The sequence below is a fragment of the Lagenorhynchus albirostris genome, chromosome 7 (genome assembly GCF_949774975.1).
Source record: "Lagenorhynchus albirostris chromosome 7, mLagAlb1.1, whole genome shotgun sequence".
Classification (NCBI taxonomy): Eukaryota; Metazoa; Chordata; class Mammalia; order Artiodactyla; family Delphinidae; genus Lagenorhynchus; species Lagenorhynchus albirostris.
In genome coordinates, this window is record NC_083101.1 from 9,393,832 (window position 1) to 9,419,070 (window position 25,239).

At 47.9% G+C, this 25,239-nt stretch overlaps 1 protein-coding gene across 15 annotated transcripts in view; it reads right to left on the bottom strand.

The window, feature by feature from the left end:
- Positions 1-25,239, bottom strand: part of MVB12B (multivesicular body subunit 12B) — a 205,426-nt gene that overhangs the window by 132,542 nt on the left and 47,645 nt on the right. For 13 of the 15 annotated variants that reach the window (XM_060154352.1, XM_060154348.1, XM_060154345.1 and 10 more), the window contains 4 exons: positions 17,431-17,538; positions 12,523-12,619; positions 4,289-4,418; positions 1,452-1,574 (listed from right to left, as the gene is read on the bottom strand). In XM_060154352.1, coding sequence (XP_060010335.1) covers positions 1,452-1,574; positions 4,289-4,418; positions 12,523-12,619; positions 17,431-17,538 — 458 coding nt within the window. Of the gene's footprint in view, positions 1-1,447; positions 1,575-4,288; positions 4,419-12,522; positions 12,620-13,478; positions 13,608-17,430; positions 17,539-25,239 lie in introns of those variants that run through there. The other 2 variants (XM_060154347.1, XM_060154354.1) reach the window with 2 other exon arrangements.

Consider the following 25,239-nt stretch of genomic DNA (forward strand, 5'->3'; position numbering starts at 1 on the left):
GCTAGCTTCTGGGGAGATCGCTCTTCCTGCCTTAAGTGGAGAATCAGAGCTCTTCCTTTATCTCACAGCAAGTTAAAACTGCCCTGAGGTGGTGCCTATTTCTAGGCCCTTCCAGACCATAAAACCTGCCCTGAGGTGGTGCCTATTTCTAGGCCCTTCCAGACCATAAAATGTCAACAGGAAGCAGCTGGAACCTCTCCAAGGCGACGGGCCGAGCTGACCCTGAGCACACGTGACAGGAACCGCCGCCCTGAGCTGTGCGAGCCTTATACTCCTAAACCAAAGACGCGCGACTCTGGGAAGCTCATCAGCTAGTCATATCTCTTCACACCAAAGTGAAACTGAAAACTGTCAATACTCCTCAAGTTTCAGGCGATGGCAGGGGTAGATACGATTAAGTACCGCTCTTGGTTTGTGAAACTGTCAAGAGTGAAAAAGGCCAGACTGTCTTCTGGAGGACACCCCGAAGGACAGGCCCCAAGCTGCCGGCTCACGACTGTGCGTTCGTCCGAGGCAGCGGGAAGCCCAGCAGAGGAACAGGGCACAGGAGACCGCCCGTAGCACCCTCTCCCCTGACTCCCGGGGGCAGGGTGTGGACCGTGGGGCGTGGGGAGGGGGAAGCACCCAGTAATGGTTTTGTCCTGTTCCTGGCCGATTTTGCACACCTCGAACTGCCCACGTGGAAGCTCTGAGATCCGTCCTCATTTATGTCACGTCCAGCTCCAAATGGCACTACCTCACAACTTCGTACTGGTTTTATTTACTTTTGTAATTCCTTTCTCAAGCTTAGTCTATCATTGCTGTTTGTTCCCTGTCCTCAAATAATTTACTGCTAATGATGCAGAGGTTTTTGACCGGACAGAAGGTGTTGAGACCACTACCGCCTCTGCTCCAACGGAAATCAGGTGCAGAGACCAGTCTGCTCACCCAAGTTTCTTTGTGGAAACAACTATTAAAACTAACAGCCCCTGAAAAACTTCTCACTATTCTCTCCTACCCAAAGTACCTATCTCTTAGTTTGCAGCTCTTTGGGAACAGGAACAATATGGAAATGAACAAAATTACCTACCAACCCTCCTGGAGTTGAAAGAGTTGCTGGCCAAGGCAGAGAAGAAATTCCACCTTTTACGGCCAGCACTCCCAGCAGCGTGGCTACAGGTCATGTGTCTGTGTGCGACTACGAGCTCTTTAGAATAACAAGCCCATTTTAAGTTGCATATTCTGCTATTTTAGAAGACTGCAGAATAGGTGCAAGACAGAATGGCTTTTACGTTCATGTAACGCAAAGATTTCTAACTGGCTTTGTAAAGTCTCCTCTAAAGGTATATCGCTTCTGCAATGTTTCCGCAGATACCAAGTGGAGGGGTTCTAAGACGTTACACAGTGGGACCCAAGACCACATGACTCTGTGACATGCATAACAGAACAAGATGCCACTGACAGGGCCTCACCTGGGAAGGTTGGGGGCTGGGGTGGAAGCAGCTGATGACTGGGAAGGCGTCGTGGGTTGAGATGAGTCATGATTTCTTGGTACTCTGCCCATTCGATACCAGATCCCCATGCTGTTCAACTCCCTTTAGGAGAAAAGAGAAGTCTTCATGGCACCGTTTAACATAAAATTACCTGAGCTACAAAGCAAACCAACTCATTTAAGAGAATCACAGCCTCAGATGCCAGGGAATCGATTCTCGCCCATGAAGGTGGGTTACATCACCTCCCTTTGTGCTCTGGGCATCACAGTTCAAAACCTAACGTGATGGCAACTGTCCCAACTCAGCAGGCCCGTCTGACGTGGCCATCTTCTTCCCCCACCCCTGGGCCTGCCTTCCTACTATATGCTATCAACATTTTCCTTGGTTCTCGGTCTGCAAAATTCTTCGTATTCCGCCATTTCATTGTGGGCATTTGTGCGATCGTCTGCTTCAAGGTCTTTGTGTGGTTGGGGCGAGACAGACAGGGCACTGGGCTGACACGTGTGCCCGGTGTTCAGCTATGGGGAGAACCAGCCCCACCCAGCTCCATGCCGTGCCGCCCCCCTCCCCCTGCCCCCCACCTCCAGGGTGAAGCTCCTCACTGCCTGGTGTCACCTGGTGTCAGCCTCATTCTCAGGCTCAGTCTGGGAGACATCTTCGCAGAGCCCGAGGCATGTGTCCCGTGAACCACCACAACTAAGGGTGGTGACAACAGGGCCCGACGGATGCCACGTCAGGGTTCCTGTTATTTGATCTGCACACACCCCCCGCAGCCCGGCCCCATGCCCCACGGTCACAAGTGTTTATGAGACAGGCATACTCGCAGGGGCTGTAACAGGATTGTTTTAGACACATCAACGTCCAATTGCTCAGCTGCCGCACAGAACTACACGTTGGGATGTAGAGGAAGATCATCCCTCCAAAAACTGAGAACAGGTTTGTTCAGAGCATTCTTCTGGTGGCCTCTCAGCACACCGCGGAGCTGTCCTGAACCACAGCCGCGTCGTGTCAGATGGTTGATTCCACTCAGCTGCACTGATTTTGCCGCCTCTCGGCATCAGGCCACAGTCAGGCCTGGGAGGAGCTGTTCCCAGTCTGACAACCCCGGACCTTTGCAAAGTAACCTGTGGAACTGTGCCCATTCTTAAGAAAAAGCGACAGAGCTCTGAACACTGAATTCTCTTTCCTTAAAAATAACACTGGAATTGTCTTCCTCTGAAAAAGAATTTTTGCCCCAAGATGAAACAAAAATATACTTTATTTAGCAATCTTTTCAAAATGATATAAAAAAAGGGATTCTAGTTTTGATTACCAAGACATATATGGTAAGAATCTATTCTTCAGAATTGGTTAAAAATTGAATCTTTTAAAGTAGCATAGTGTGTAATTTTAAAGAACTGAATACACATAGCAACTGAATATACATAATACATGTTGTAATTATTAAACCGTTGGTTTCTTCTATTTGTATGTAAATGGCTCTTTCTAAGATACCTGAAGTATGGTTATTTTCTTACCTATTTTCTACTTCCATAATCCTGTTTCCATAATGACTTTAAACCATGTTGCAAAACAGGATTTTTGAGTGTGTAGAAAGGGTATGATCATAGAGTCCTTTTTTAAAAAAATTAATTATTAATTTATGGCTGCGTTGGGTCTTTGTTGCTGCGCGCAGGCTTTCTCTAGTTGCGGCGAGCAGGGGCTACTCTTCGTTGCTGTGCGCGGGCTTCTCACTGCAGTGGCTTCTCTTGTTGCAGAGCACGGGCTCTAGGCACGCAGGCTTCAGCCGTTGTGGCTCAGAGGCTCTAGAGCGCAGGTTCAGTAGTTGTGGCGCACAGGCTTAGCTGCTCTGCGGCATGTGGGATCTTCCTGGACCAGGGCTCGAACCCGTGTCCCCTGCATCGGCAGGCAGATTCTTAACCACTGCGCCACCAGGGAAGCCTGAGTCCTTCTTAAGGACCACAAGATCTTGAGACAGAGAATCAGATTCCATAGCTGAAGAGTCCAAACAAGCTATCGTGCACCAGGATGAAAATAACCTCTATTTCTGTGACACCTGCTCCCCACGTGCTTCAAGCAAACACCGCAGCTCTATCTCTCTCTCTCTCTATCACCCAGTCTGTGAGCAGTCTTCAAGTAAAGGCCGTGGCTTTTCGAGTAAAGAGGAGGGTCTGGGCTCAAATGAGCAAGATCCAGGAGGCCGACCTCAAAAGTCAAGTAGGAGAACGCATCCATGATGTAGGGACCCACAGGGATAAGCAAGAAGATTGCAAAGCCGGCCAGGGAGAGGCACGTGGCCAAGAGGCCGAAAACCCTCTACCACACTATTAATTTGAGAGACCCGAATTTCAGCTGAGTATAATGGGTGAACACCTATTATCTTTTGGACGTCCAGCATCCCTTCATCCCTCTTCTGACTCTTTACCTTCCCTCCATATTCGGGGAGCAGCCACCCCTCATTCCCAGTGCCTGAGTTCCAATGGAGCTGACCCCACTTTCAGCTCAGACTTGGTCAATCAGAGATTGACGTTTTCCTGGTAGCAGCGACGGGCTCAGGGTGCACGTGACCCCAGTGAGATCAATCAAGACCAAGGCGAATGAATTCTAGAACTTCTGAATACTGGTCAGGAGCATGGTGTCCTGAACCAGCGGCCTCCCAGGTAGGAAGGGCAGCAAGGAGAGCTAAGGCCAGAGGCTGATGAGAGGCAGACGGCTGAGCCCACGGGTTACACAGAGGTCTCAGGACCCGGTCCCCAGGGGTGATGTGAGCACCCTCAGCGGACAGCAGAGATGAGACTGGGGCTGTTGAGACTTACCCAATGAACGTGTACTGAGGAGGGGCCTGCTTGGTCCGGCCCATGATCCGAATGTCACAAATGGCAGCTTCGGTTGAGTCCCGTGGGATGAATTTAATGCACAGCCTCTTCTTCCTAAAAGCCACTTCCTCTGAAGGAAAGGACAAGAAAAGGGATGAGTCTTCCAGAGGTGCCCACGTCTCCGTTTTCAACACCATGTCTCCTGTCACGTTCCCTTCCCGGCGGTGGAAGTGACCAGCCATCCAAGTCGCCCGAAAGAAGGGCTGGACGCAGGGCTGCAGTGGACAGGCCCAGTCACCCTGCTCTGCATTCGGGGCCTGACCCCCGACAACCCCTGCTAAGAAGGGGCCCAAAGGGCACACACACCTCTGCAAGGAACATCCTGGAATAAACCCTTGACTACAACCTGCTCGCTGCTCCAGCCATCAGATACAAACACACGGACACCCTGAGTGTCAACACATTTCACTACATGGCCTTTTTTCTTTTTCACTTTTTAAAAAATTTATTTATTTATAGTTAAAATTTTTACTTCTTGGCCACGCCACACGGCATGTGGAATCTTAGTTCCCCGAACCAGGGATCTAACCCGCGCCCCCTGCAGTTGGAAGCGCGGAGTCTCAACCGCTGGACCACCAGGGAAGTCCTTTTTCACTTTTTATTACAGAAATTTTCAAACATTCCCCCAAACAGAGAGAACAGTAAGATGAATCCACATGTTCCCATCATCCAGTTTTAACACTGTCAGCAACGGGCGACCTGGTTTCTCCTTCCCCCACCCCCTCCAGCTTTGCTGGAGATTTACAATGACTCCCCAACACCATGTGATGTCACCCACCAAAATCTCAGTAGGTATCCATGGCAGGCTTTTTTTTTTAATTATTATTATTTTTTGCCATGACTGGTATCATTCCTAACAAAATGAACAATGATTCCTCAATATCACCCAAGAGTCTCTACTCAAGTTTTCTCCATTATCTCAAAAGTGTCATTTAACTGTTGGTTTGTCTGGACCGAGACCCAAACACCGTCTGTGCACTGCATTTGGTTGTTAGGCCTCTTCTGTTCTGTGGCAACCTCTCCACCTTCCCCTTATCTTCAGGGCACTGATAGGATGGAGAACTCAGGTCACCCCCTGTACTTCCTGTAAACCGGCAGAGTGAAAGGCTCGATTCGATTCCGAGCAGGCAGGAGCACTTCACAGGTGACGCAACGTGCATCTGACGGTGTCACACGTGCGGCCTGGGGCTCAGCTGGGCCACCCTCGGTAGGTCCCACTGCTGTTGGTACCTCAGTTATAAAGTCCCCAACAACCGTGCTCATGAGGTTTTCTCATCCCCTGATGACTGCTGCCTAGATTCATAATCTCATTGAAGTCGTCAACACAGTGATTTTCTGTCATTCCTTCTGCATTTATTAGCTGGAATTTTTCTATATAAAAAACATCTTATTTTTCAACTACCTGGTCTCCCTGAAACATGCTTTGTTACAGGAAAGGAGAGATAAATATGTGATTCTTTTATTTATCAAGTCTTAGAGTGATGAGCTGGTACCCTAGCAACTGCCGAAGGTGAACCACCACCCACGTGTTTTTTGTTTGTTCATCTGTGGTTTTTAAACATGACTTTCAATCAACTGCAGCCATTCAGTACATGAGTCGGATAGATCTGGGGTGAAATTCCAACTCCACCATTATCCAGAACCATAATCTTAGGCAAGTGACTTAATTTTTCGGTAAAAGGGAGTTAATGAAACCTGAGGCCATAGGGACACTGGGTGGATGAAATGTGATGACACATATGCTTCCCTTAGCCCCGTGCCTGGCACACAGTAAGTGCTCAGTAAAGAACAGCCATGGGGCTTCCCTGGTGGCACAGTGGTTGAGAGTCTGCCTGCTAATGCATGGGACACGGGTTCGAGCCTTGGTCTGGAAGGATCCCACATGCCGCGGAGCAACTAGGCCAGTGAGCCACAACTACTGAGCCTGCGCGTCTGGAGCCTGTGCTCCGCAACGGGAGAGGCCACAACAGTGAGAGGCCCGCGCACCGCGATGAAGAGTGGCCCCCACTTGCCACAACTAGAGAAAGCCCTCGCACAGAAATGAAGACCCAACACAGCAAAAATAAATAATTAATAAACTCCTACCCCCAACATCTTCTTTAAAAAAAAAAAAAGAACAGCCATGGATGTTCTTACCGTTATTTTTTTATTTTTATTTTTTGCGGCATGTGGGCCTCTCACTGTTGTGGCCTCTCCCGCTGCGGAGCACAGGCTCTGGACGCGCAGGCTCAGCGGCCATGGCTCACGGGCCCAGCCGCTCCACGGCATGTGGGATCTTCCCAGACCAGGGCATGAACCCGCGTCCCCTGCATCGGCAGGCGGACTCTCAACCACTGCGCCACCAGGGAAGCCCCTCACCGTATTATTGTAAGTAAGCCTCTGGCATACAATTTGTGTCAGTGTTTGGCATTGATTTTCAAGACCTTTCAGTTCCGTGGCAGGAAATAAGCACATTTAAATCAGGGAGCAGGATAAAGAGGGGAGTGCAGTCCTGCTGCTGGTCTTGGTTTTTACCAAAGGGGAGATTAGAATCAGGTGCTGACATTTTGGGGGAACCAGATGGAAACTCAGAAACTTTGTGGGTTCTTTTCCTAGTGAGGAAACTGAGGGCTAGACCAGATCTACCAGCTATGAGTAATAATACTGGATACTGAATCCAGACCCCAAATATCGTATCCAAGAAGGCAGGGGCGGTAACTGGGGGTAAACTGTCCACAGCAACCCTGCAGCTTCAAAAACTATGAGCTCATAAGATCAGGCCTTTGGAAATGTGAAGGAGGAGAGACCTCTCCTCAAAGTAAACTACGATGCAGGTCTTTTATGCACTTGCTCTGCCAGCTGCTCTTTGCTCCATTCTTCCATCTACAGCAAACTCGGGGTAAGAGATGGAGCCACTAATTACACGTGCTTACACAGGCCTGACTTTAAGCAAACATACAGAGTCCACAGAAATGTGTTCAGTCACACTAATGAACACAGAGAAAGGACACAGCACTTTACTAAAACAAACAGTCTTCCAGTTTTAAGTGCTATAGAGATTGCAACAAACCGTACTTTAAATTAATTACAGGAGTCTCATCTTTCTGGCTGATTTTATAAAATCAGGACCCTAAAAGCTCTCAAACATCACAGAGCTGACCACAGGTTTATTTGGTCAGCTTGAGCTCACCTGTCCCTGGGTAAAGGCTCCAGGAATGACCGCATGACCTTAAATGAATAGGCGACCCTAAACTCACCCTTCCTTGTGTGATAAGACACTTGTTGGAGGTGCCAGGACCCAACCTCAGAATGTCCATGGGGCGGCAACCAGTGCACCCCCAGTCATGGTGGGGGGGACTTCCCAGAATCACTGGGGCCCCACGGAAGCTAGACCAGGACTCAGCCCTGGGCCTCCTTGCTCAACTGGTTCAACAAATTGAGAGGAAAATGCAGAATGAGAACTCCCTTGGCTCTATAGTATATCAATATACAGACATTTTAAGCCACTTAGTTGTCAAAAACGAACGACAATGCAAATTTTAAAACTAAGAAAGGGCTTCCCTGGTGGTGCAGTGGTTGGGTGTCCGCCTGCCGATGCAGGGGACACGGGTTCGTGCCCCGGTCTGGGAGGATCCCGCATGCCGCAGAGCGGCTGGGCCCGTGAACCATGGCTGCTGAGCCTATGCGTCCGGAGCCTGTGCTCCGCAATGGGAGAGGCCACAGCAGTGAGAGGCCTGCGTACCACACAAAAAAAAAAAAACTAAGAAAAACACAGGGGAAAAGTAGGAAATTAATACAAAAAGTCTACAAGGCAATTTTAGCTCTTAAAGAGACCATTCACATAAGAATAAGCAAAAGCAGCAGGCAAACAGGTGAAAATATCCAGTTTTGCTAATAAATAATAAGTGAAAATTAAACAAAATTAGAGAGTAAAACTAAATAAAAAATGTAAACCCTATGCTGGCAGGCCGGTGGCAAACAGGTACAAGCCGCGATCATTAGTGGCCACATGAACTGGTTTTCCCGGAAGTTAATCTGGCAGCAGAGGATAATAAAGCTTATCTTTATTGAGCCCATCCTCTGATCAAGGCACTGTGTATGGCAGGTACCTTAAGTGATTCAAATATGAATTAAACACGGATCTTGCCCTCGAAGAAAGTAAGTAGCAAAACACGAAGAAAACAGGTAAATATTCCCCCCATTTGAGGCAACTGAGGCCCGGGAGGCTGAAGTCATTTGCCCAGGGTCCCTCATTTGTAAGTGGCAGAGGCAGACTCAATATTAGGTAAGTCTGACTCCAGAGCCCAAGTTCTTCCCATGATGCCTGGTGCAGTCTGTCCTAACAGAGGTAAAGATGGGAACTCGGAAGCAGAATTGACCACTCCCTTTGGCTTCCCACCACTGTTACTGGCATTTGCTTACTCTCCTCCCTCCCTTCAACACAGGTGTGCTGTGCCAGGCAGGTGAAAAGCAGTAAAGAAGGCAGATGGGGACCCTGACCTCCAAGTGATTATAGCCACCCGCTAGACTGAGCTCCTTGTGGGTTCTTTTCCTAGGCTCATCTTTATATCCCAAAGCCTGCAGTGCCTACAGTAGACACACATCCATTGTGGCTGACTGTGGAGAAGAGAGAGAGCTTGCTTCAGACTCACATCTAGGGATCAGAGGCTGTTTCACGCAGTCTTGAGCTCACCCTTGAAAGACATGGGGTGTGGATATTCAGAGTTGACGGAAGAGGCCTTCAGGCCAGGAAAACAACAATGCAAATACGTGGAGTCCGAAAAGAAAGGAGCATGAAGACGGCACAGTAAGTGGCTCGGTCTGGGTAAAGCATGGGGTGCTTGAAGGTAAGAAGTACGCTGCAGAGCAGGGGTCCCGAACTCCCGGGCCACGGACCGGTACTGGTCCTCAGCCTGTTAGGAACTGGGCTGCACAGCAGGAGGTGAGCGGCGGGCGAGCGAAGCTTCATCTGCCGCTGCCCATCGCTGGCAGTGCCGCCTGAACCATCCTCCCCTCCCCCCGACAAAAACTGTCCTCCACGAAACCGGTCCCTGGTGCCAAAAAGCTTGGGGACCTCTGCTGTAGAGGAAGGTCGGGAGCAGGCCGTTGAGGACACATGACCCAGCAGCCTCAAGCCCTTGGAAACGCATCACAAGGAAATCATTCAAAATCTATACATGTTCAAACTGATCTACAGATTCAACACCATTCTTATCAAAATCCCGGCTGGCTTCTCTGCAGAAACTGACTGATGTTAGAAGTCACATGGAAATTTGAGGGACCCAGAATAGCCAAAATCATCCTGACAAAGAAGAACCAAGTTGGAGGACTCACACCACTTGGTTTCAACACCTGCTACAAAGCTCCAGTAACCAAGGCTGTGTGGTTCTGGCATAAGGAAAGACATATATAGATCAATGGAAGAGAACTCGGAGACCAGAAACAAACCTTCATGCTTACAGTCAACTGGTATTCAACAAGGATGCTGAGACAATTCAACGGGGGAAAGAACAGTCTTTTCAACAAATGGTGCTGGAACGACTGGATACTCACATGCAAAAGAATACATGTGTTTAAATCAACTATGCTTCAATAAAAAATTTTAAAAAAAGAACAAATCTGAACCCCTATCTTGCACCATTCACAAACTTTAACTCAAAATGCATCAAAGACATAAATGAAAGAGCTGAAACTATAAAACTCTTAGAAGAAAACACAGGCATAAATCTTGGTGACCTTGGATTTGGCAATGGTTTCTTGGGTATGATTCCAACAGCATGAGCAACAAAGGAAAAAAAAATAGATAAATGGAACTCCACCAAAATAAAAAACTTTTGTGTTTCGAAGGACAGCATCAAGAAAATGGAATAACTGTACATCAACTATACCTCAATTTAAAAAAAGAAAAAAAAGTGAAATGAAAACCCATAGAATGGGAGAAAATTTTTGCAAATCATATAACTGATAAAGGACATATCAAGAATATACTAAAACATTTTTACAACTCAATCGTAAAAAGAAAACCCAATTTTAGATGGGCAAAGAATTAGAATAGCCATTTCTCCAGAGAAAATTACAAATGGCTAATAAGCACATAAAAAAATGTTCAACATCATTAGCCATAAGGGAAACACAAATCAAAACCACAATGAGAGACCACTGCATACCAACTAAGATGGTGAGAATTAAAAAGAATGACAATAACAAGTGTTGAAGATGTGGAGAAACTGGAACCCTCAAACACTGCTGGCTGGAATGTAAAAGGGTATAGCTCCCTTGAGAAACAGTTTGGCAGTGTCTCAAAAAGTTAAATATGGAGTTACCATATGACCTAGCAATTCCACACTTAGGTATATACCCAAGAGCAATGAAAACATATGGTCACACAAAAGTTTGTGCATCCGTGTTCAAAGCAGCATTATTCATAATCACCCTAAGTGAAACAACCCAAATATCCATCAATTGAATGGATAAGCAAAATGGTACATCCATATAACAGAATATTACTTGGCAATAAAAAAAGGAATGAAGTGCTGACATGCTACAACATGAACCTACCTTGACAACATTATGTTATGTGAAAGAAGCCAGACACAAAAGACTACAGATTATACAACTTCATTTATATGAAATGTTCAGAATAGGCAAATCTATATGGAAAGTAGATTAGTGGTTGCCTAGGGCTGGCAGGGGGGTAGGGAGGAGAGGACTAGGGAGAAATGGAGAGTGACTGCTAATGGGTACGGTTTCTTTTGGGGTGATGAAACGTTCTAAAATTGATTGTGGTAAGGGTTGCACAGCTCTGCGAATATACTAAAAACCACTGGATTGTAACTTTAAATGGGTAAATTGTATGGTATGTGAATTATACCTCAAGAAAGCTGTTATCCCCAAACTCCAATACATAAATATATAAAATCTCTTGGTAAAAGGTGCTTAAACACATGCTTTTACAGAGTGGCACTACGGTTAAAAGCGTGGGGAGTCACTCTTGTGTGTGTAATCTAGTTATTCCCCCACTTCTAGATGTGTAACCTTGGATAAGCTCTTTAATCCCTAAGTAGTTACTGTGCCTCATTTTTCTCATATGTGAAATGGGTATAATAATACCCATCTCTAAATAGGGGTCTTACTGAAGATTAAATGAGATCAGGTATGTAGAGCATTTAGCATAAAGACATACTAAATACCAACTATCACAATTATTAGCTAATACACGTCAGTCACAAACAAAAGCAGCCCAATGTCCAAAAGTGAGGAGACTATTAAGAAAAGTAGGCTACACAATGGAATTCACTTGTTCCATTAAAATAACAGCTATGTGGGGATCTGTGTAAATATGGAAAGTCTGGTCCATAAGAAATGCTTGCAAGAAAACAGCAAACAAACAAAAAGTAGGTCCAAAATGGGGCTAACAATGGAAAAATAAGGTATGTGGGACAAAAAGTGAAATGCAGAGTTTCATAAATGGATCATGTGTCATAAAGAAAGGATTCTCTGTATTTGTTTTTTATTTACTGCATCACTGTCGTGGATATCCTAACATTGGTCACAAGTAATTTAAAATAAAACAAGTTATAGCACATCAAAATGAGGAGGCTCAACTATCCAGAGGTTTCCAGCTCTATTTAATAACTGGCGAGCACGACAAGAACCTCGAAGTGCCCCAGGATCCTGAAGAAGCTTCCGACGTGTCAGCCACTCACTTCCGCTCTGTGTTGCTCAGGGATCAGAGTCTTCCCTCAATTTCGAATCCTGAGGACTCTAAGTTGCAGTCTTTCTGGTTCTGACTTTTCTTTGTGCTCCAAGAGCCCAAAATGGGGCTATTACTGCCCTTGTGTTCCCTGCGTGCTTTTGGTTTTTTCCTTTTGCTTCTGGGTCTCATGCCAAGCTTGGCTTCAGCAGCACCGGAGAACGGGCTAAGGACAAACTATAACCGGTTTCACTGTCCCCTTCCTGAGTGAGCCGATTCAGCAGGGAGCACCGTCCTGCTCATTTACATGCCGCTACCCAGAACACTGAAAACTCCTTGGAGAACCAAGTCAGGCATATGTCAAAAGCAGCAGGGTTTATTTGGGGCACGCAGTAAGGCCTCCTAAAATGTTTCCGAAGAAAAATGCACATAAAAATGTCTAAAAATATACCTGAAGGAAGAAAATTCTCATCGTGACAAGAAGTAGTAAGGGGTGACTCACGTGTGTCTACCGTCTCCTGAATTGGGATGAAGCCGACAGGCAGAGTGTCCTTGATGTCGATGAGCTTCATGTCCACTAACACGTTCCCTAAATGGCTCTTGGGAAGAAAGAAGAGGGAGATAGATGATTAATCTGAACACGCCTGCAGTGGGTTTGCCATCTTGGCTTCAGAATGCATATCTAACACAAGACTCGCGCCGCTTCACGACAGCAGGTTAATTACAGTAGGTGTCATTTAATGCTCCCCAGCAGTTACACAGGGACTCTGGTGGCCCCCGGGGAGGAGTTTCATCTGCAGAACCTCAAAGCCACTCACTCCGATGTGGCCTTGGTTAGCAAGATGAGCCCTGAGCATCAGCTCTTGGGGTAGCAGGTTTAGAAAGAGCACATTCCTGGGGCGGTCGCTGCACAGGGAGAGCTGCATCTCAGCCTAACAGAGAACCCGTCACACTCCTAAGTGATCGCCCGTCTGCATATTGACACACATTTCGGTGGCTAGACACATTCTGTAAAACCCCACGAATCATAAACTAAGACACAGTGAAAAGCCCTGCTGCCTAATATTACGCATCTTCTAAAATGACATGCACAAGGGCCTATTATAGCTTCTACTTAGTGGTAGTGCACGGGGTCCACAGTGCGCAGTTTCCATAACCAGTGCAAAAATATCTTCGAAGACAGCATGCCATCCTGTAATTGCAAGAGAGAATTCTCTGCAAACGCACTGGCACTCACAGCCCACATTTCAAGTTGGAAACAAGCTCTAAAGCGATCTACCCTACAACTTAGATATGTGGGCCCACCTCGGAGATTTCATTAAATTCTTCAGTTAAAAAAAGAATGATGCCTTCTGATCCCAAATCTCTCCTGTCAGGATACCAGCAATGCACTTGGAATGCTCACCTTCCAGAAGCACCTCATCCCCACAAGTCCCCATGAGCACACTCTCAGTTTACCTGTTCTGCGCTCCCGGACGACCCCACCACCTTGCCCCGCACAGCAACTCCTCAGGCGTCCTGCTCAGAGAAGGGCGTGCCCCTCCGTCTCTGTGCCACACCCCATCCTGCGCAGTGCCAACACCATCCCTGAAAGCCAATCAGGGAATTCCTATCATCTGAACTCTACGCTATGTCCTCTCTCGGCACTCGCGATTTTCCTTCATATCAATTTATAATGACATATTTGTGAGGTTTTTATTTAGTATCTGCTTTCCCACTAGAGTTTGAGAGCCATCAGGACCAAAACTATCTCTGCTACTACTATATATCCAAGCTAGCATAGATCTGGGCACACAGTAGGTGCTCAATAATTATCTGCTGAATACATTAATGTTTTTTGGTACATTTTTAACTGGGCGGGCCACTCAGAACCAGAAATCAAATTGGATTTGCTTGGATGATGAATCTAAACCATATCAATAGATATATTAAAAGTATATTTAATAAATGTATTACAAACCAAAAGTACACAAATGAAATAAATTCTTGAAATTTAGCCATGAAGGTCAAAATGTCAAGTGTAAACTATGACCAGTGTTTTTCCGGCACTGTGGTCACAAAACCGTTTCTCTAGAAATACGGTATTTGCCGAGGATTTAATATTATTACATTTCAGGTAGCTGGGTCTCAGGAAGACAATGCACAGATCAGCGCAGCAAGTGGAAAGCGGAACCCTCACTGATGCGGAATAAATCTCTGACTGTGGAGGAAGGGTTTGAACCATTAACCCAACGCGCGAGCATCAGCTGCTTTCAGAATCACCTGATCTAATCGATCATAATTTTTTTTCATGGCAGTTGCTTTTCCATGTCATCACTGTTTTCTGCATTGAGAAATTAACAACCGGGTATGTTTTCCTGCCCCATAGATGGACGGGTGTTCATCAATATCCTTCTCAAACGTCTTCTACTTGACAAGTTGGGTTTTACAGAAGTCAACTGCAAACCACTTAGCGACCTCACACTCCACACTCTACAAATGTCCCTGATCATAAAACCAGAACATCGGTGGTGCAGCCATGAAAAAAAGCATGAAAAAACCCCTCCTGTGCATATGGAACGGGAGCCTGCACTGTCAGAGCTTCCCGCAGCCCAAGTGTGGTCCCTCCGTGCAGGGGCTGCCACTGCACCTGGTTTAATACAGAAAGTCTGCGACACCATTAATTTTGCTTGTTCCTCTCCCCTCCCCCACCCCGTGCTCTCTTTCATTTCCTCCTCATAAATATGAAGAACGTATTCCCAATCCTTGTTGAGCAAATGATTCATGCCAAAAGCCCAATATGCACTGACTCAGGGTATTTATATTGTCTCTGGTAGCCAGTATTTGCTAGTATACTGTAATTATTTTTGACAACCTTGCATTTAAGGTAGCCACAGATAACCAACTTAATATTCAAATGTTCATAAATTCTTCTGTTTAATATCCTCCCTACCTAATCTATGTACATTATTATTACAGGTAATGCAGAAAGTACAGGGCATGAAAAGTGCAATTAATCTCAATCCTTCCCCAGGAAGCAATGTCACTCCAAAGCCAGGTTTCTGTATTAATAGCATTATTGGGGGAAAGGAATTTAGGTTCCAAAGGAGTCTCCACAAACTCCTACACAGCGAGTCTCAAGTCACCTAATTAAGAATCTGTCCAGTCTTGAGATTCCACATCCCTCCTTTGCAGTTGTAAAAAACTGTCATGCAAAGTCTTGGCTCTGACAGCAGGGCCGGGACAGACCGGCTGTAACATTAAAATATGCCTTATTCCTGCTCTAATCCTGGGCTGGCAAGTGGGCCCCTGCCACCCCTTCAGCTGTATCCCTCTGGATCTCACTATAGGACCCATTCTTTCTTTTTCTGAAAATAAAATGCACCTAATTTCCTTACTGCCTCAAAAGAGGGGCAGAGGATTCTCCCACTGCCCTTGTCCTCATCTTGCATCCCCTCATCACACCCACCTCCCCACGTCTGCCCAGCCCTCATGGAGCAAGACACGCATAGTAGGCACTCAAGGAACATCTCCTGAACGTTCAACAAATGTTGACTAAATCGGTGTATTTTCTATCATCCACTTACCCGTGACGCCTAAAATTAACAAGCCCCAGTGACTTCTCTCTATCATTTTGAGACCTGTCATTGTCCCCACTCCAAGGGATCAGGGGCTCTTCTGGCCTAGAGTACCGACACCCCACGGCCTTCAAGGAAATGCAACAAAAACAGAAATCAAAAATGACCAACGAGATCGTAGCTGTCCTTTGCGGCCACGGTCTCCTCTTCAGTAGGAGAGGCTGAGGCTGAGTGGAGACCAGGAGTGAACACGTGAAACCACCAGGCAGAGTGAGGGTGTGAACAAGATGCTCAACCCTCAGGAGTTGGTCCTCACAGCCCTGAGCGGCAGTGAACACACGGACCTTCTGCAGAAAGGGTAGCCAGTGGGCAGAAAAGAGGTGACAAAAGCGAAGAATACGACTAGTTTCAAAAAGGTTTAGGTAAGCTCCAGGGACAAAGGGGACAAGAGTGAACTGTACGTGGATGTGGACGCAGGAGGGAAGGATGGGGCCCAGGGGGCACTACCCCTAAGATCACAAGTCCCATGTCTGGAAGGGCAACCCGGCCTTCAGACCTGTTCCTGGGGTCTCCTCGGCTGCACCGTGACATGAGGGACCTGCTCAGACCCACCGCAGGCTCACCTACCAGGACTTTTCCCTACTCCACCAGAAACTCTGTTCTTCACAGCAAGCACGTATTACTCTCATCATTAGTGGGAAAAAAATTAAAGCAATGAGTTCTCCCTGAGTCTGTTAGGAATCATTTTCCTAACAAAGACTTACCAACAAACAACAGGAATGGCTGGTGGAAGAGAGTGTGGGCCAGAGAACTGTGTGACTGTCCACAGCCAGCAAATGCTGCAGGGACGCACGAGGACCGTGATAGGACCACGGGGCTGTGGGGTTTGTGATGGAGAGAAAGACCGTTGCCTTTCCCCTTCCATGCTTCTGAATGGGGATGTTTGAACCTGATTTTTTCTTTATAAATCATGAACATGTATTACTGTTATAATAAAATTTATAAAAATATTTCCCACCCATTTTTTTTTTTTTTTTTTTTTTTAGCATTCAGGCCCAAAATAAAATGTCACCTTAAAAATGAAAATCTGACTGCTCCCTATTTGGAGTTAGGGAAGACAGGTGGCCTTGGACAAGCATGAAAACTCCCTGATGTCAGAAAGGAGCTGGTACTTCGAGAGCCTGTCTGAGGACAGAAGTGGCGTATGTGCAGAGCGCCCAGGACAGGTCTCACACGGGGTGGACACTCACGAGAGCCACTTCTCTTCTTTCTAAGCCACCCATTAGAATACTTTGCTGGAAGAGCTTTAGTAGATGTCTTTAAAATTTCCTGATTTATGGGCTTAAGTATTAAACATCACAGTAAAAGAAATCTGCCTGGGTGGTGGATACCCACCTGCAGAAACAATGAAATGTCATATGTCAGAGAGACTCGGGGCGAAAGTTAACAAGGCCATGTCTGGGGGAGGGGTGACTGCGTGGCATCCTTCTAGCTATGCTCCCATCTGGTGGTCAGCTTTAAATCCAGCTCCCCTGGAAGACACTTACCTCCATACTACCCTGTGATTTGTTACTTGGAGGAAAGGCAGGCAGACAAGAGCTGTGAGAGAAATCTCCTAGTCTCCTTCGGAGAACACGTTTTAATGGAATTCACTGTACACTTGGGTATGTGGTTAATAATACTGTTAATAAATGAAACACAGCACAGGCTGCTGATTCTACCCCCATTCACTAAAACCACAGATAAATTAACATAGTGATGAAAATAAACCACAAGCAAAAAACGAGGAGATTTCAAACAGGAATGTAAATGACTTGTGCTCACTTAGCAGACAGAAAACCACTAAGACTTACATTTTCTTTGGAAAATGATCTTGTGAAACACAGGTATCTGGTAACCTTGGATTTAAATAAGCCGTCTTTCCAGAGGTCAGCATCCACACCATCTGCTGTCTGTGCAACCTACACCAAAGAGATGGAGAAAAGGACAGCAGGTGAGGCAGGATGCAGCCAGGGCGTGTGTGAGCAGCTTCTTCGTACCTGCACCAATTAACTCCAGCCTGGACTCGTGCGGCATCTCATTAGTCCATTTCATGAGGCCCTGGGAAGAGGTTTTCCAAGAGGGGTAAAGGGAGAGTGTGAAAAATAACAACTTCTAAAAATACTGTCCCTGGGGAAGCCATTGATTAAAGACACCCTGACAAAAGTGGTTCTAATGAGAAAAGAGTAAATTTTGTTGTCATGGACCAAGAAGGGATTGGAGAAGTCAGCAAATTAAGTTGCTCATTACCACTTACTCGGGGGATAGTACAGGGTGCAGAAAAAAGTCCAATGGGGCGTGAAATGCCACCTGAAAGGGGCACCGCCCGCCGTGAGCCTGGCACGGCCTCCTGCTCCGTCCAGGACCCGGGCCGGCCAGGGGCTGCCGTCACTGGGACTCTGCTGGGTGCTGGGGCGGGGGCGGGGAGCTGGGAGATGCACTGTTTCTTCTCGGCACAAGCTCTGCGAGTGGTAGTCAAGGTCGGAAACTGTAGCATGATAGGAAAATTAAAAAAGACTCAGCTGCTTGTTTATAGGCTAAAGAGCCATCTTCTCGTATTCAGCTGCAGAAATTTTCCTCTAGGCAGCATTCAAGGATGAAGCCGGCCTTGATTTGAGTCTTACAGGACCTGTGCATGGGACTGTGGGGCTGGGGCTAGTGGGAAGGGTTCACAAGGACACGGGAGAGGAGACGGAGGCCAGCCAGGATGCACTCTCCCCATTCTCTCCAAGATACTCATTAACGGACCATCAGGGCCTGGGCTGCTTCCTCCCTCAGCGGCCTAACAGGTCAGAGTATTAATCAACCTCCCACACCCCGGCTGGACCCCAATGGGGGACCCCCCGGAAGACTGGGAGCAGTGCCCCTTTGGGGATGAGCTCTGCAGCCACCACCCCTGCCCCTGCCAGGGCACTCTGGGCATCTCCCTGCTCGTCCTTCTGAGGCTTAGACTTTGGGAAGCCGTCCTTGATCTGACAAGCTCCAGGCCGTTCTCACAAACTGCTGAAAGCACCTCCCTTCTTCACACAAAATGCCCCTGAGGCAGCCCCATCCCGTGTCCACACTGCACAGGAGGCCCACGACCTCGGACTGTCACATGCGCAGGGCAGGGGGGTGGGGGTGGCTCCACTGGGATGGTCCCCAGAGCCCCGACGGCCACGCTCTCTGAGGGGCCTCTGGAAAGCCCAAAGGCCAACTGGCAAAAGAAAAATGCGTTCTTTCAAACCCAAGGATCGTAAGTTAGCAAGTGCAACAAAGGGAAAAGAAAGGTTCTTATTCTAAATACGCAGATATGTTTGACCTGAAATCTGAAGGAGGAGTAGTATGGGGACAATCTCAGGGAACGTCTGCTCCAAGTATGTCACCCTCACAGAAAGAAACACGACGGAACAAGATCAGGCCCTGTCCGCATCTCCCCCCGAAACGGTCATACATGAAGTTTCTCGGAAAACATGAAATTGGAAGCAGCGGCCCCAGCTTCCCACTCCCAAGGATCCCTTTTGCTTTGTTTTCTCCCATGGGTTCCATGTTTGAAAGATTTTTGTTTCCCAAACTGTACTTTTATTGTATTTCCTCAGTTCTAAGATGTAGTCGTTTGGGAATCACCCGTGGATTTAAAGAACACTCCTTCAGGAAAAAAGAAATATCGTATCAAAATGCACAAACCTATTTTAAGATGCATCCTAATTTCAGAACCATTAAAATGTGAAAAGATGCTATAGGAACAAAGAAATAAGGGAACCTATGTGGTTTCTCTATAATAAATGCATTATTTTTGATAAATTTTTAAAAATAGAGAGACTGCAGAACACTCAAAGGCTGTGGGACCACAGGCTGGGACCACAGGCTGGGACCACAGGCTGGGAAGAGAGCTGTGTCCAACCTCCCGCGGAAAAGGCAGGCGGTTCAGAAGGGCTTTCCAGGCTACTGGAAATTCCACTGAGGGGTGTTATGCACCCTAAGTCAAGGCTATTGTTTCCAGGGTTTGAAAATGATGATTCCCTCCTCTCACCCACTGCTAGAATTTTCCCTTTTCTGAATGAGAAGACACCTTGGTAGGATAAAGAGGCTGGCGCAGGAGTGCCAAGGGAGAAAGCAGGCAGTGGACCTGCTCCCTCCTCAGAGGCCCCCTTCTCTCCTTCTCATTGTGGCAGTTACAGTCCTCCAATCCACTCCTGAGAAACATTCAACACAGACATCCAAAGTCCCAGCTTTGCCCTGAGGCCACGACTCCTTTGCAATGAAGTGAAAATGTGTATCGCCCTCCAACCCCAGCCAAGGGGAGGTGTGGAGGGAGGTGAGGGTGAGAGGGAGGAAGAGGGAGAGAAAGAGAGGGGGCGGGGGAGTGTGAGAATGTGTGTGTGTGTGTGTGTTTGTGTGTGTGTGCGCGCGCGCGCGCACACGCGCATGTGTATCTGGGCAGAGCGCAGCTGCCCACAGCCTGGGGCCCGCAGGCCGGATCCACACTGGCGGCCGGCTCCACTGCTAAGCAGGGAGTGGGAAGGCCCGGGCCTGGCTCCCAGCCGGACTAGGGAAGTGGCCCTGGTGTAACAACCTGGGCCTTCGCAGCCCTGCCCTCCATGGAGCGATAAGAAGTACCCAAAGCTTCTTTACAACCCAGGCACGGAAAGGTGCTGTCTAACCTAAACTCTTCCCATCCCAAGTTAGATGAGCTACAAGGTAAATGTGGCAGGGGGCTACATGGGCGCGGCTGCAGGAGTTCACGTCTAAACTCTGCCCTTGTGAGCTCAGTCCTGAGTCCCAGGATGGGAGGCTGCAGGGGGAGGAGGAAGAAGTGCTCTAGGCACAGCAGACCCCAACCTGACACCCCAATGCTTAAGCAAGCCCCCTACCCTGAGGGCGCTGCGGGGACAGAGGGGATAATGCATGAGACGTGCCTCAGTGCCCACTCAGGACCCCCACAAAGCCCGTGCCAACAGGTCTACGCTAAACATGAGGACGTCTGCTCTGAGAGCAAAACAGGTATTTAAAGTGATACCACGCCACGTCAGGATTCGAAAAGCCCTGCACTGTCACCTCGGGCTCCGCTCCAATCTCCGGTCCTCTGGGATTCCTTCCCCATCTCTGGGACCGGACCTGGTCTTCAGACGCATATCAGGTACCTGCCTGGTTAACGTTTACCTGCCCCTACTGCCCCGCTACTGGACTAAAAGCTTCACCAGGATGAGGACGATGCCTGATGGCCGTTTATGCCCTGCGCTAAGCATACTGCCTGATACATATGGGCTCCACCAAAACTTGCTGACGGAATGAATGAAAGAATCAGCCGGTCAATCTGGAGCAAAGCGTGAAACACCAAGGACCCTGCGGCTCCTGGAGTGACGCAATGAGAATTCGAAACAATGAAATTCCCAGGACTTAATCCCTTGAACTGAGTGTATGTATCCGCTTCAAAATCACCACTCTGTGGCCACATCCCCACTTCAACAATAAGGCCACTTATTCTTTCGGTTCTTATTTGTACCCTGCCCTGTTCCCCAAATGACTAGAATATGTCCAATGCTGTTGCTGGCTGCAGCGCCCCCAGAGTGTCTGTCACAGGGCTTCTCACACACACACACACACACACACACACACACACACACTCTTCTCACACACTCACAGTCACATACACTCTCCCACTCAAACCCTCATACCCTCCCCCTCTCTTTCTCGCATCTTCTCCGGTACGAGGAGTAGGTGGGCAGTGACAGAACGGACACGTGGGTTTATCTCTCTTCTCTGCCAATATTCTTCTAAGATGACAATCAAAGTGGAGGAAGTATTGGGGCCACTAAAATAAAGTGCAAGAGAGGAGTACAACACGAGAGAGATGCCATCGGGTGTGTGGAGGTGTGGGAAGTGGACGGTCTGGGGTGTAGCAGAGTGGAGGCGGTGACGGAGGCCCCAGGGCCCCGAGCCACCAGATACTCCTAGGATGAGGGTGGAGGGCCTGGAGGTGGGTGGGTGCGAGTTTAGGGCTGAGGCAGGCAGACGGGAACAGGCCTATACACAAAGCCATTAGACTCCCAGATCCCTACCCCTGTTTCAGAAGTATTTTCTGCAGAAACGGGACCAGAAGGGCTCAGGGCTCCAGAACACCAGACTGATGGGGAAGGAGGCGAAGGAGGAAGTAAGACTCCAGAGTGAAAGGAGGGGGTAACTATGCACAGTGACTGGTGACTGAATGGTGGCCCCCGCCAGGCTCACCCTCCTTCCTGCTTCTGGTACCTCGGCAGCCAGGTGTACCCTCTAAATGCTGGAAATTAAAGGATGCATCTCTGGAGAAACTAAAGAGTTCCAGAGAGAGGACCAGCACCTACAGGCTCTGTGGCCTCTGTTATCGAGGCCAGCTCCCTGCTGCATCACCCACTGTGCAGCCCGCAGGTCATCAGGCCTTACCCCACAGTGGGGCTCCGACCCCAGGAGCTAGGGCCTCACTCCTACCTGACAACAAAGGGTCACCAGGCATCGGGGGGAGTCTCAAATATGAAAGACAGGGCTCAAATTATTAGGAAAAGGGGAACTTGAAAATAGTACAGATAATATGAGGAAACAGTGAAGGCTAAGGAACAACCAACCAACTCTATAATCAATATCTTCAGAGGGATGAGTGACTACATGGCAACCACCGAACAAGAACAGAATAATGTGAAAAACATTTTAAAAGGAACAAGTGAAGACAATGTAAAGAGCTTAGACATAAAAAACTTACGGCTAAAATAACAAATTCAAAAAATATATTGGAAGAGAAAGTTGAGGAAATCTTCCAGAAAGTAAAATACAAAGATGAAGAGGTTAACTAGAGGGGAAAAAAACTAAGAAAACTGAAGAATCAATACAACATCCAATTAATGAAATTTCCAGAAAGAGAAATAAAAAAAGGAACAAAAGGTGAGCCTCCACCTTAAAGTGGTCCTGAGAGTTCTAGCACAGTGAATAAAAAAGCCCCACCCCAAAGCAAAGCAATGGAGAATCCCACCACATTTGGGATGAAGAAACCACCTTTGAAACTTCCAGAGCGAAAGAACAGGCCACGTGCAGAGGAACGGAATCTGAATGCATCAGACTTCTCACCAGCAACACTGGAAACTAAGAGAACGACCTCTTCAAAATTCCGAGGAATTCTGGAATTCTCCACCTAAACCAACATCAAATAAGCATGAAGGTAGGATAAAGACCTTTGCAGACGTGCAACAATTTACTAAATTCATCCCCTGCCCACCCCTGAACCTACAGGAGGATGCATCAGCACGGCTGGGGATTGAATCAATAAAGAGGAAACCCTGAGCTCCAGGAACAGATCCCACACAGGACAGCCAGGGGACGGCAGTGGCACGTCCGCCGGGCAGGGCCTGGACAGGAGGGAAAGCAGAGAAGGTCATGGAACAACCTTCCACGTACAGTATGGGAGTACAGTATGGGACTGTACTCCAGCACTGGGAAGAGATACAGACGGGCACGTGACGGACGTATTGGAGCATTTACAAATAAAACCAGAGGCGTAAAGCTGTTTGAAAACAGCTAGTAACTAGCTTGAAACTAGCTTGTTTCTAACAGCTAGTAACTGGCTTGAAAATTTTAAAGAAAAATGTTAAATTCTTGTATAAAAATCAGTAGGCACCTAGACAATAAAGCAAATGAAAGAAACAAGTCAAGAACTAATTCCAAGAAAAGGAAAGGCTTATAAGAAAGAAACTCCAGTCTGGTGCATTACTTGATTCAGTGGTACCCAATGTTTACATGTGTAAACACTGCCCACTAATTTACCAAAAATTGTGATACTGCCTGATAGGGGGAGATTATGAGAAAACTAAACGTGAGGATAAGTAGATCAAGAGATAAGCAGTATAGGGCTTCCCTGGTGGCGCAGTGGTTGAGAGTCCGCCTGCCGATGCAGGGGACACGGGTTCGTGCCCCGGTCCGGGAAGATCCCACGTGCCGCGGAGCGGCTGGGCCCGTGAGCCATGGCCACTAAGCCTGCGCGTCCGGAGCCTGTGCTCCGCAGTGGGAGAGGCCACAACAGTGAGAGGCCCGCGTACCGCAAAAAAAAAAAAAAAAAAAGAAATAAGCAGTATAAACACATTATTTAGAAACATGGAGATGAAGTACCAGAAGTGAAAAAATCTAAAAGAGTTGAAAGTAACTGCCTCTGGGGAGTGAAAAATGGAGAGCGGGCAGGGACATGGCTGGGGGCAGCTATATTTTCTTATAAGTCTTTTATTTAGTACTCTGATTTTTTAACCTGTACGTGTATCACTTTGTTAAAAAAAAAAACAAATTTTAATTTTAAAAAATCAGAGAGCTGGGAAAATGTCCCATGGAAGACAGTATGGGGGTATCATTCCTTTTAGAGGAACCATTACTATCAGGACCATCAGGGATGTTCCTACAGGCACATGACCCCGGTTCTAGGCATCTCTGTAGTGTGTCCCAATGCGTGACAATGTTCAAAGCCGAATGCGCCTTCTCCACTTCCGGTGTCCACCTGAGCTAACACGAGAATGAGGAGGGCCTGCAGCCCCGAGGCCGGTGTCTGCGAGTGGCAGCCCCCAGTCCTGCAGAACCAACGCCGGGACGTGGACAAGCTGCCTGCCCAGGGCGGGCTCAGCCTCTGCCTCACGCAGCCCAGGCCGCTGAATTCCTTCCTTCTCGGGCTCAAGCTCAGAGGTCAAATTCTGCACCGACATGCAGCAGTCCCAGAGGGACACGTGTGTTCAGGAAGCCCTGACGGCCCGCGGGGAGCGGGGCTGGCTACCTGCAGCTGGCTTATGGGGCAAGCCCGTGTGAAGGAATCCTGAGGTTAACTGTAGGAAACCCTCCCGGTCTGAGGACACGTGGTGGGGCAGGAATTCCTGCCGAGTACTTACTGTTTGCCAGGCTCCGGTGGAAGCAGGTTATGTGCAGTTTCTCAGTGAATCCTCCCAACCACCCAATGGAATGGGTACTATTTACTCCCCAGTTTACAGGTGACAAGATGAGGCTTGGAGAACCTCTGTAAACTCAAAGTCATTCACTGGTCAGAGCAGAGGTGGGTCTCCCTGCACCTTGCCTCTCCCCCCTCAGCACCCAGCAAGCAAGCAGAGCCCCCCCCACGGCCCACGGAAGGATAGTCAACCTCCCAGATCAAAACCAGGACACCCGTGGGCCTTGCCTTTGGGTCAGTTGAGAAGCCACGTGCAGGCCTCCCTGGACCCAAACACAAAGAACCACCCAGGGCCACTTTAAAGAAGCACCAGCAATGCCACAGTGAAAGGCAGCTGGGGGCACATGGCACAGGTTCAGACTGAATGCTGCAGGGAAGAGAGGGCTTGAGAACACTTCTGGAAGCATGTGGGTCTGGAGAGCTTCGCTCTGATGACAGAAGAAGAGAAGAAAACAAACTAATTGTAACGCTGAAATGACTGACTTATTTTGTGAGACTTAAATTTAAGCTAATAGCCCTAATGGTTTTAAAAGGTCCTGTACATTCAGGCAAGGCCTAGTGTTCTAATTACACTCTTTAACTTGCAGGACATGGGAATACCTGAGCTCACGCACACCGGGGGAGGCGGAGGAAAAGGTACTAGAGGATGCTGTCCCACAAGGACCAAGGAGTGCCCAAGCAGGCAGACCTGGGAAGA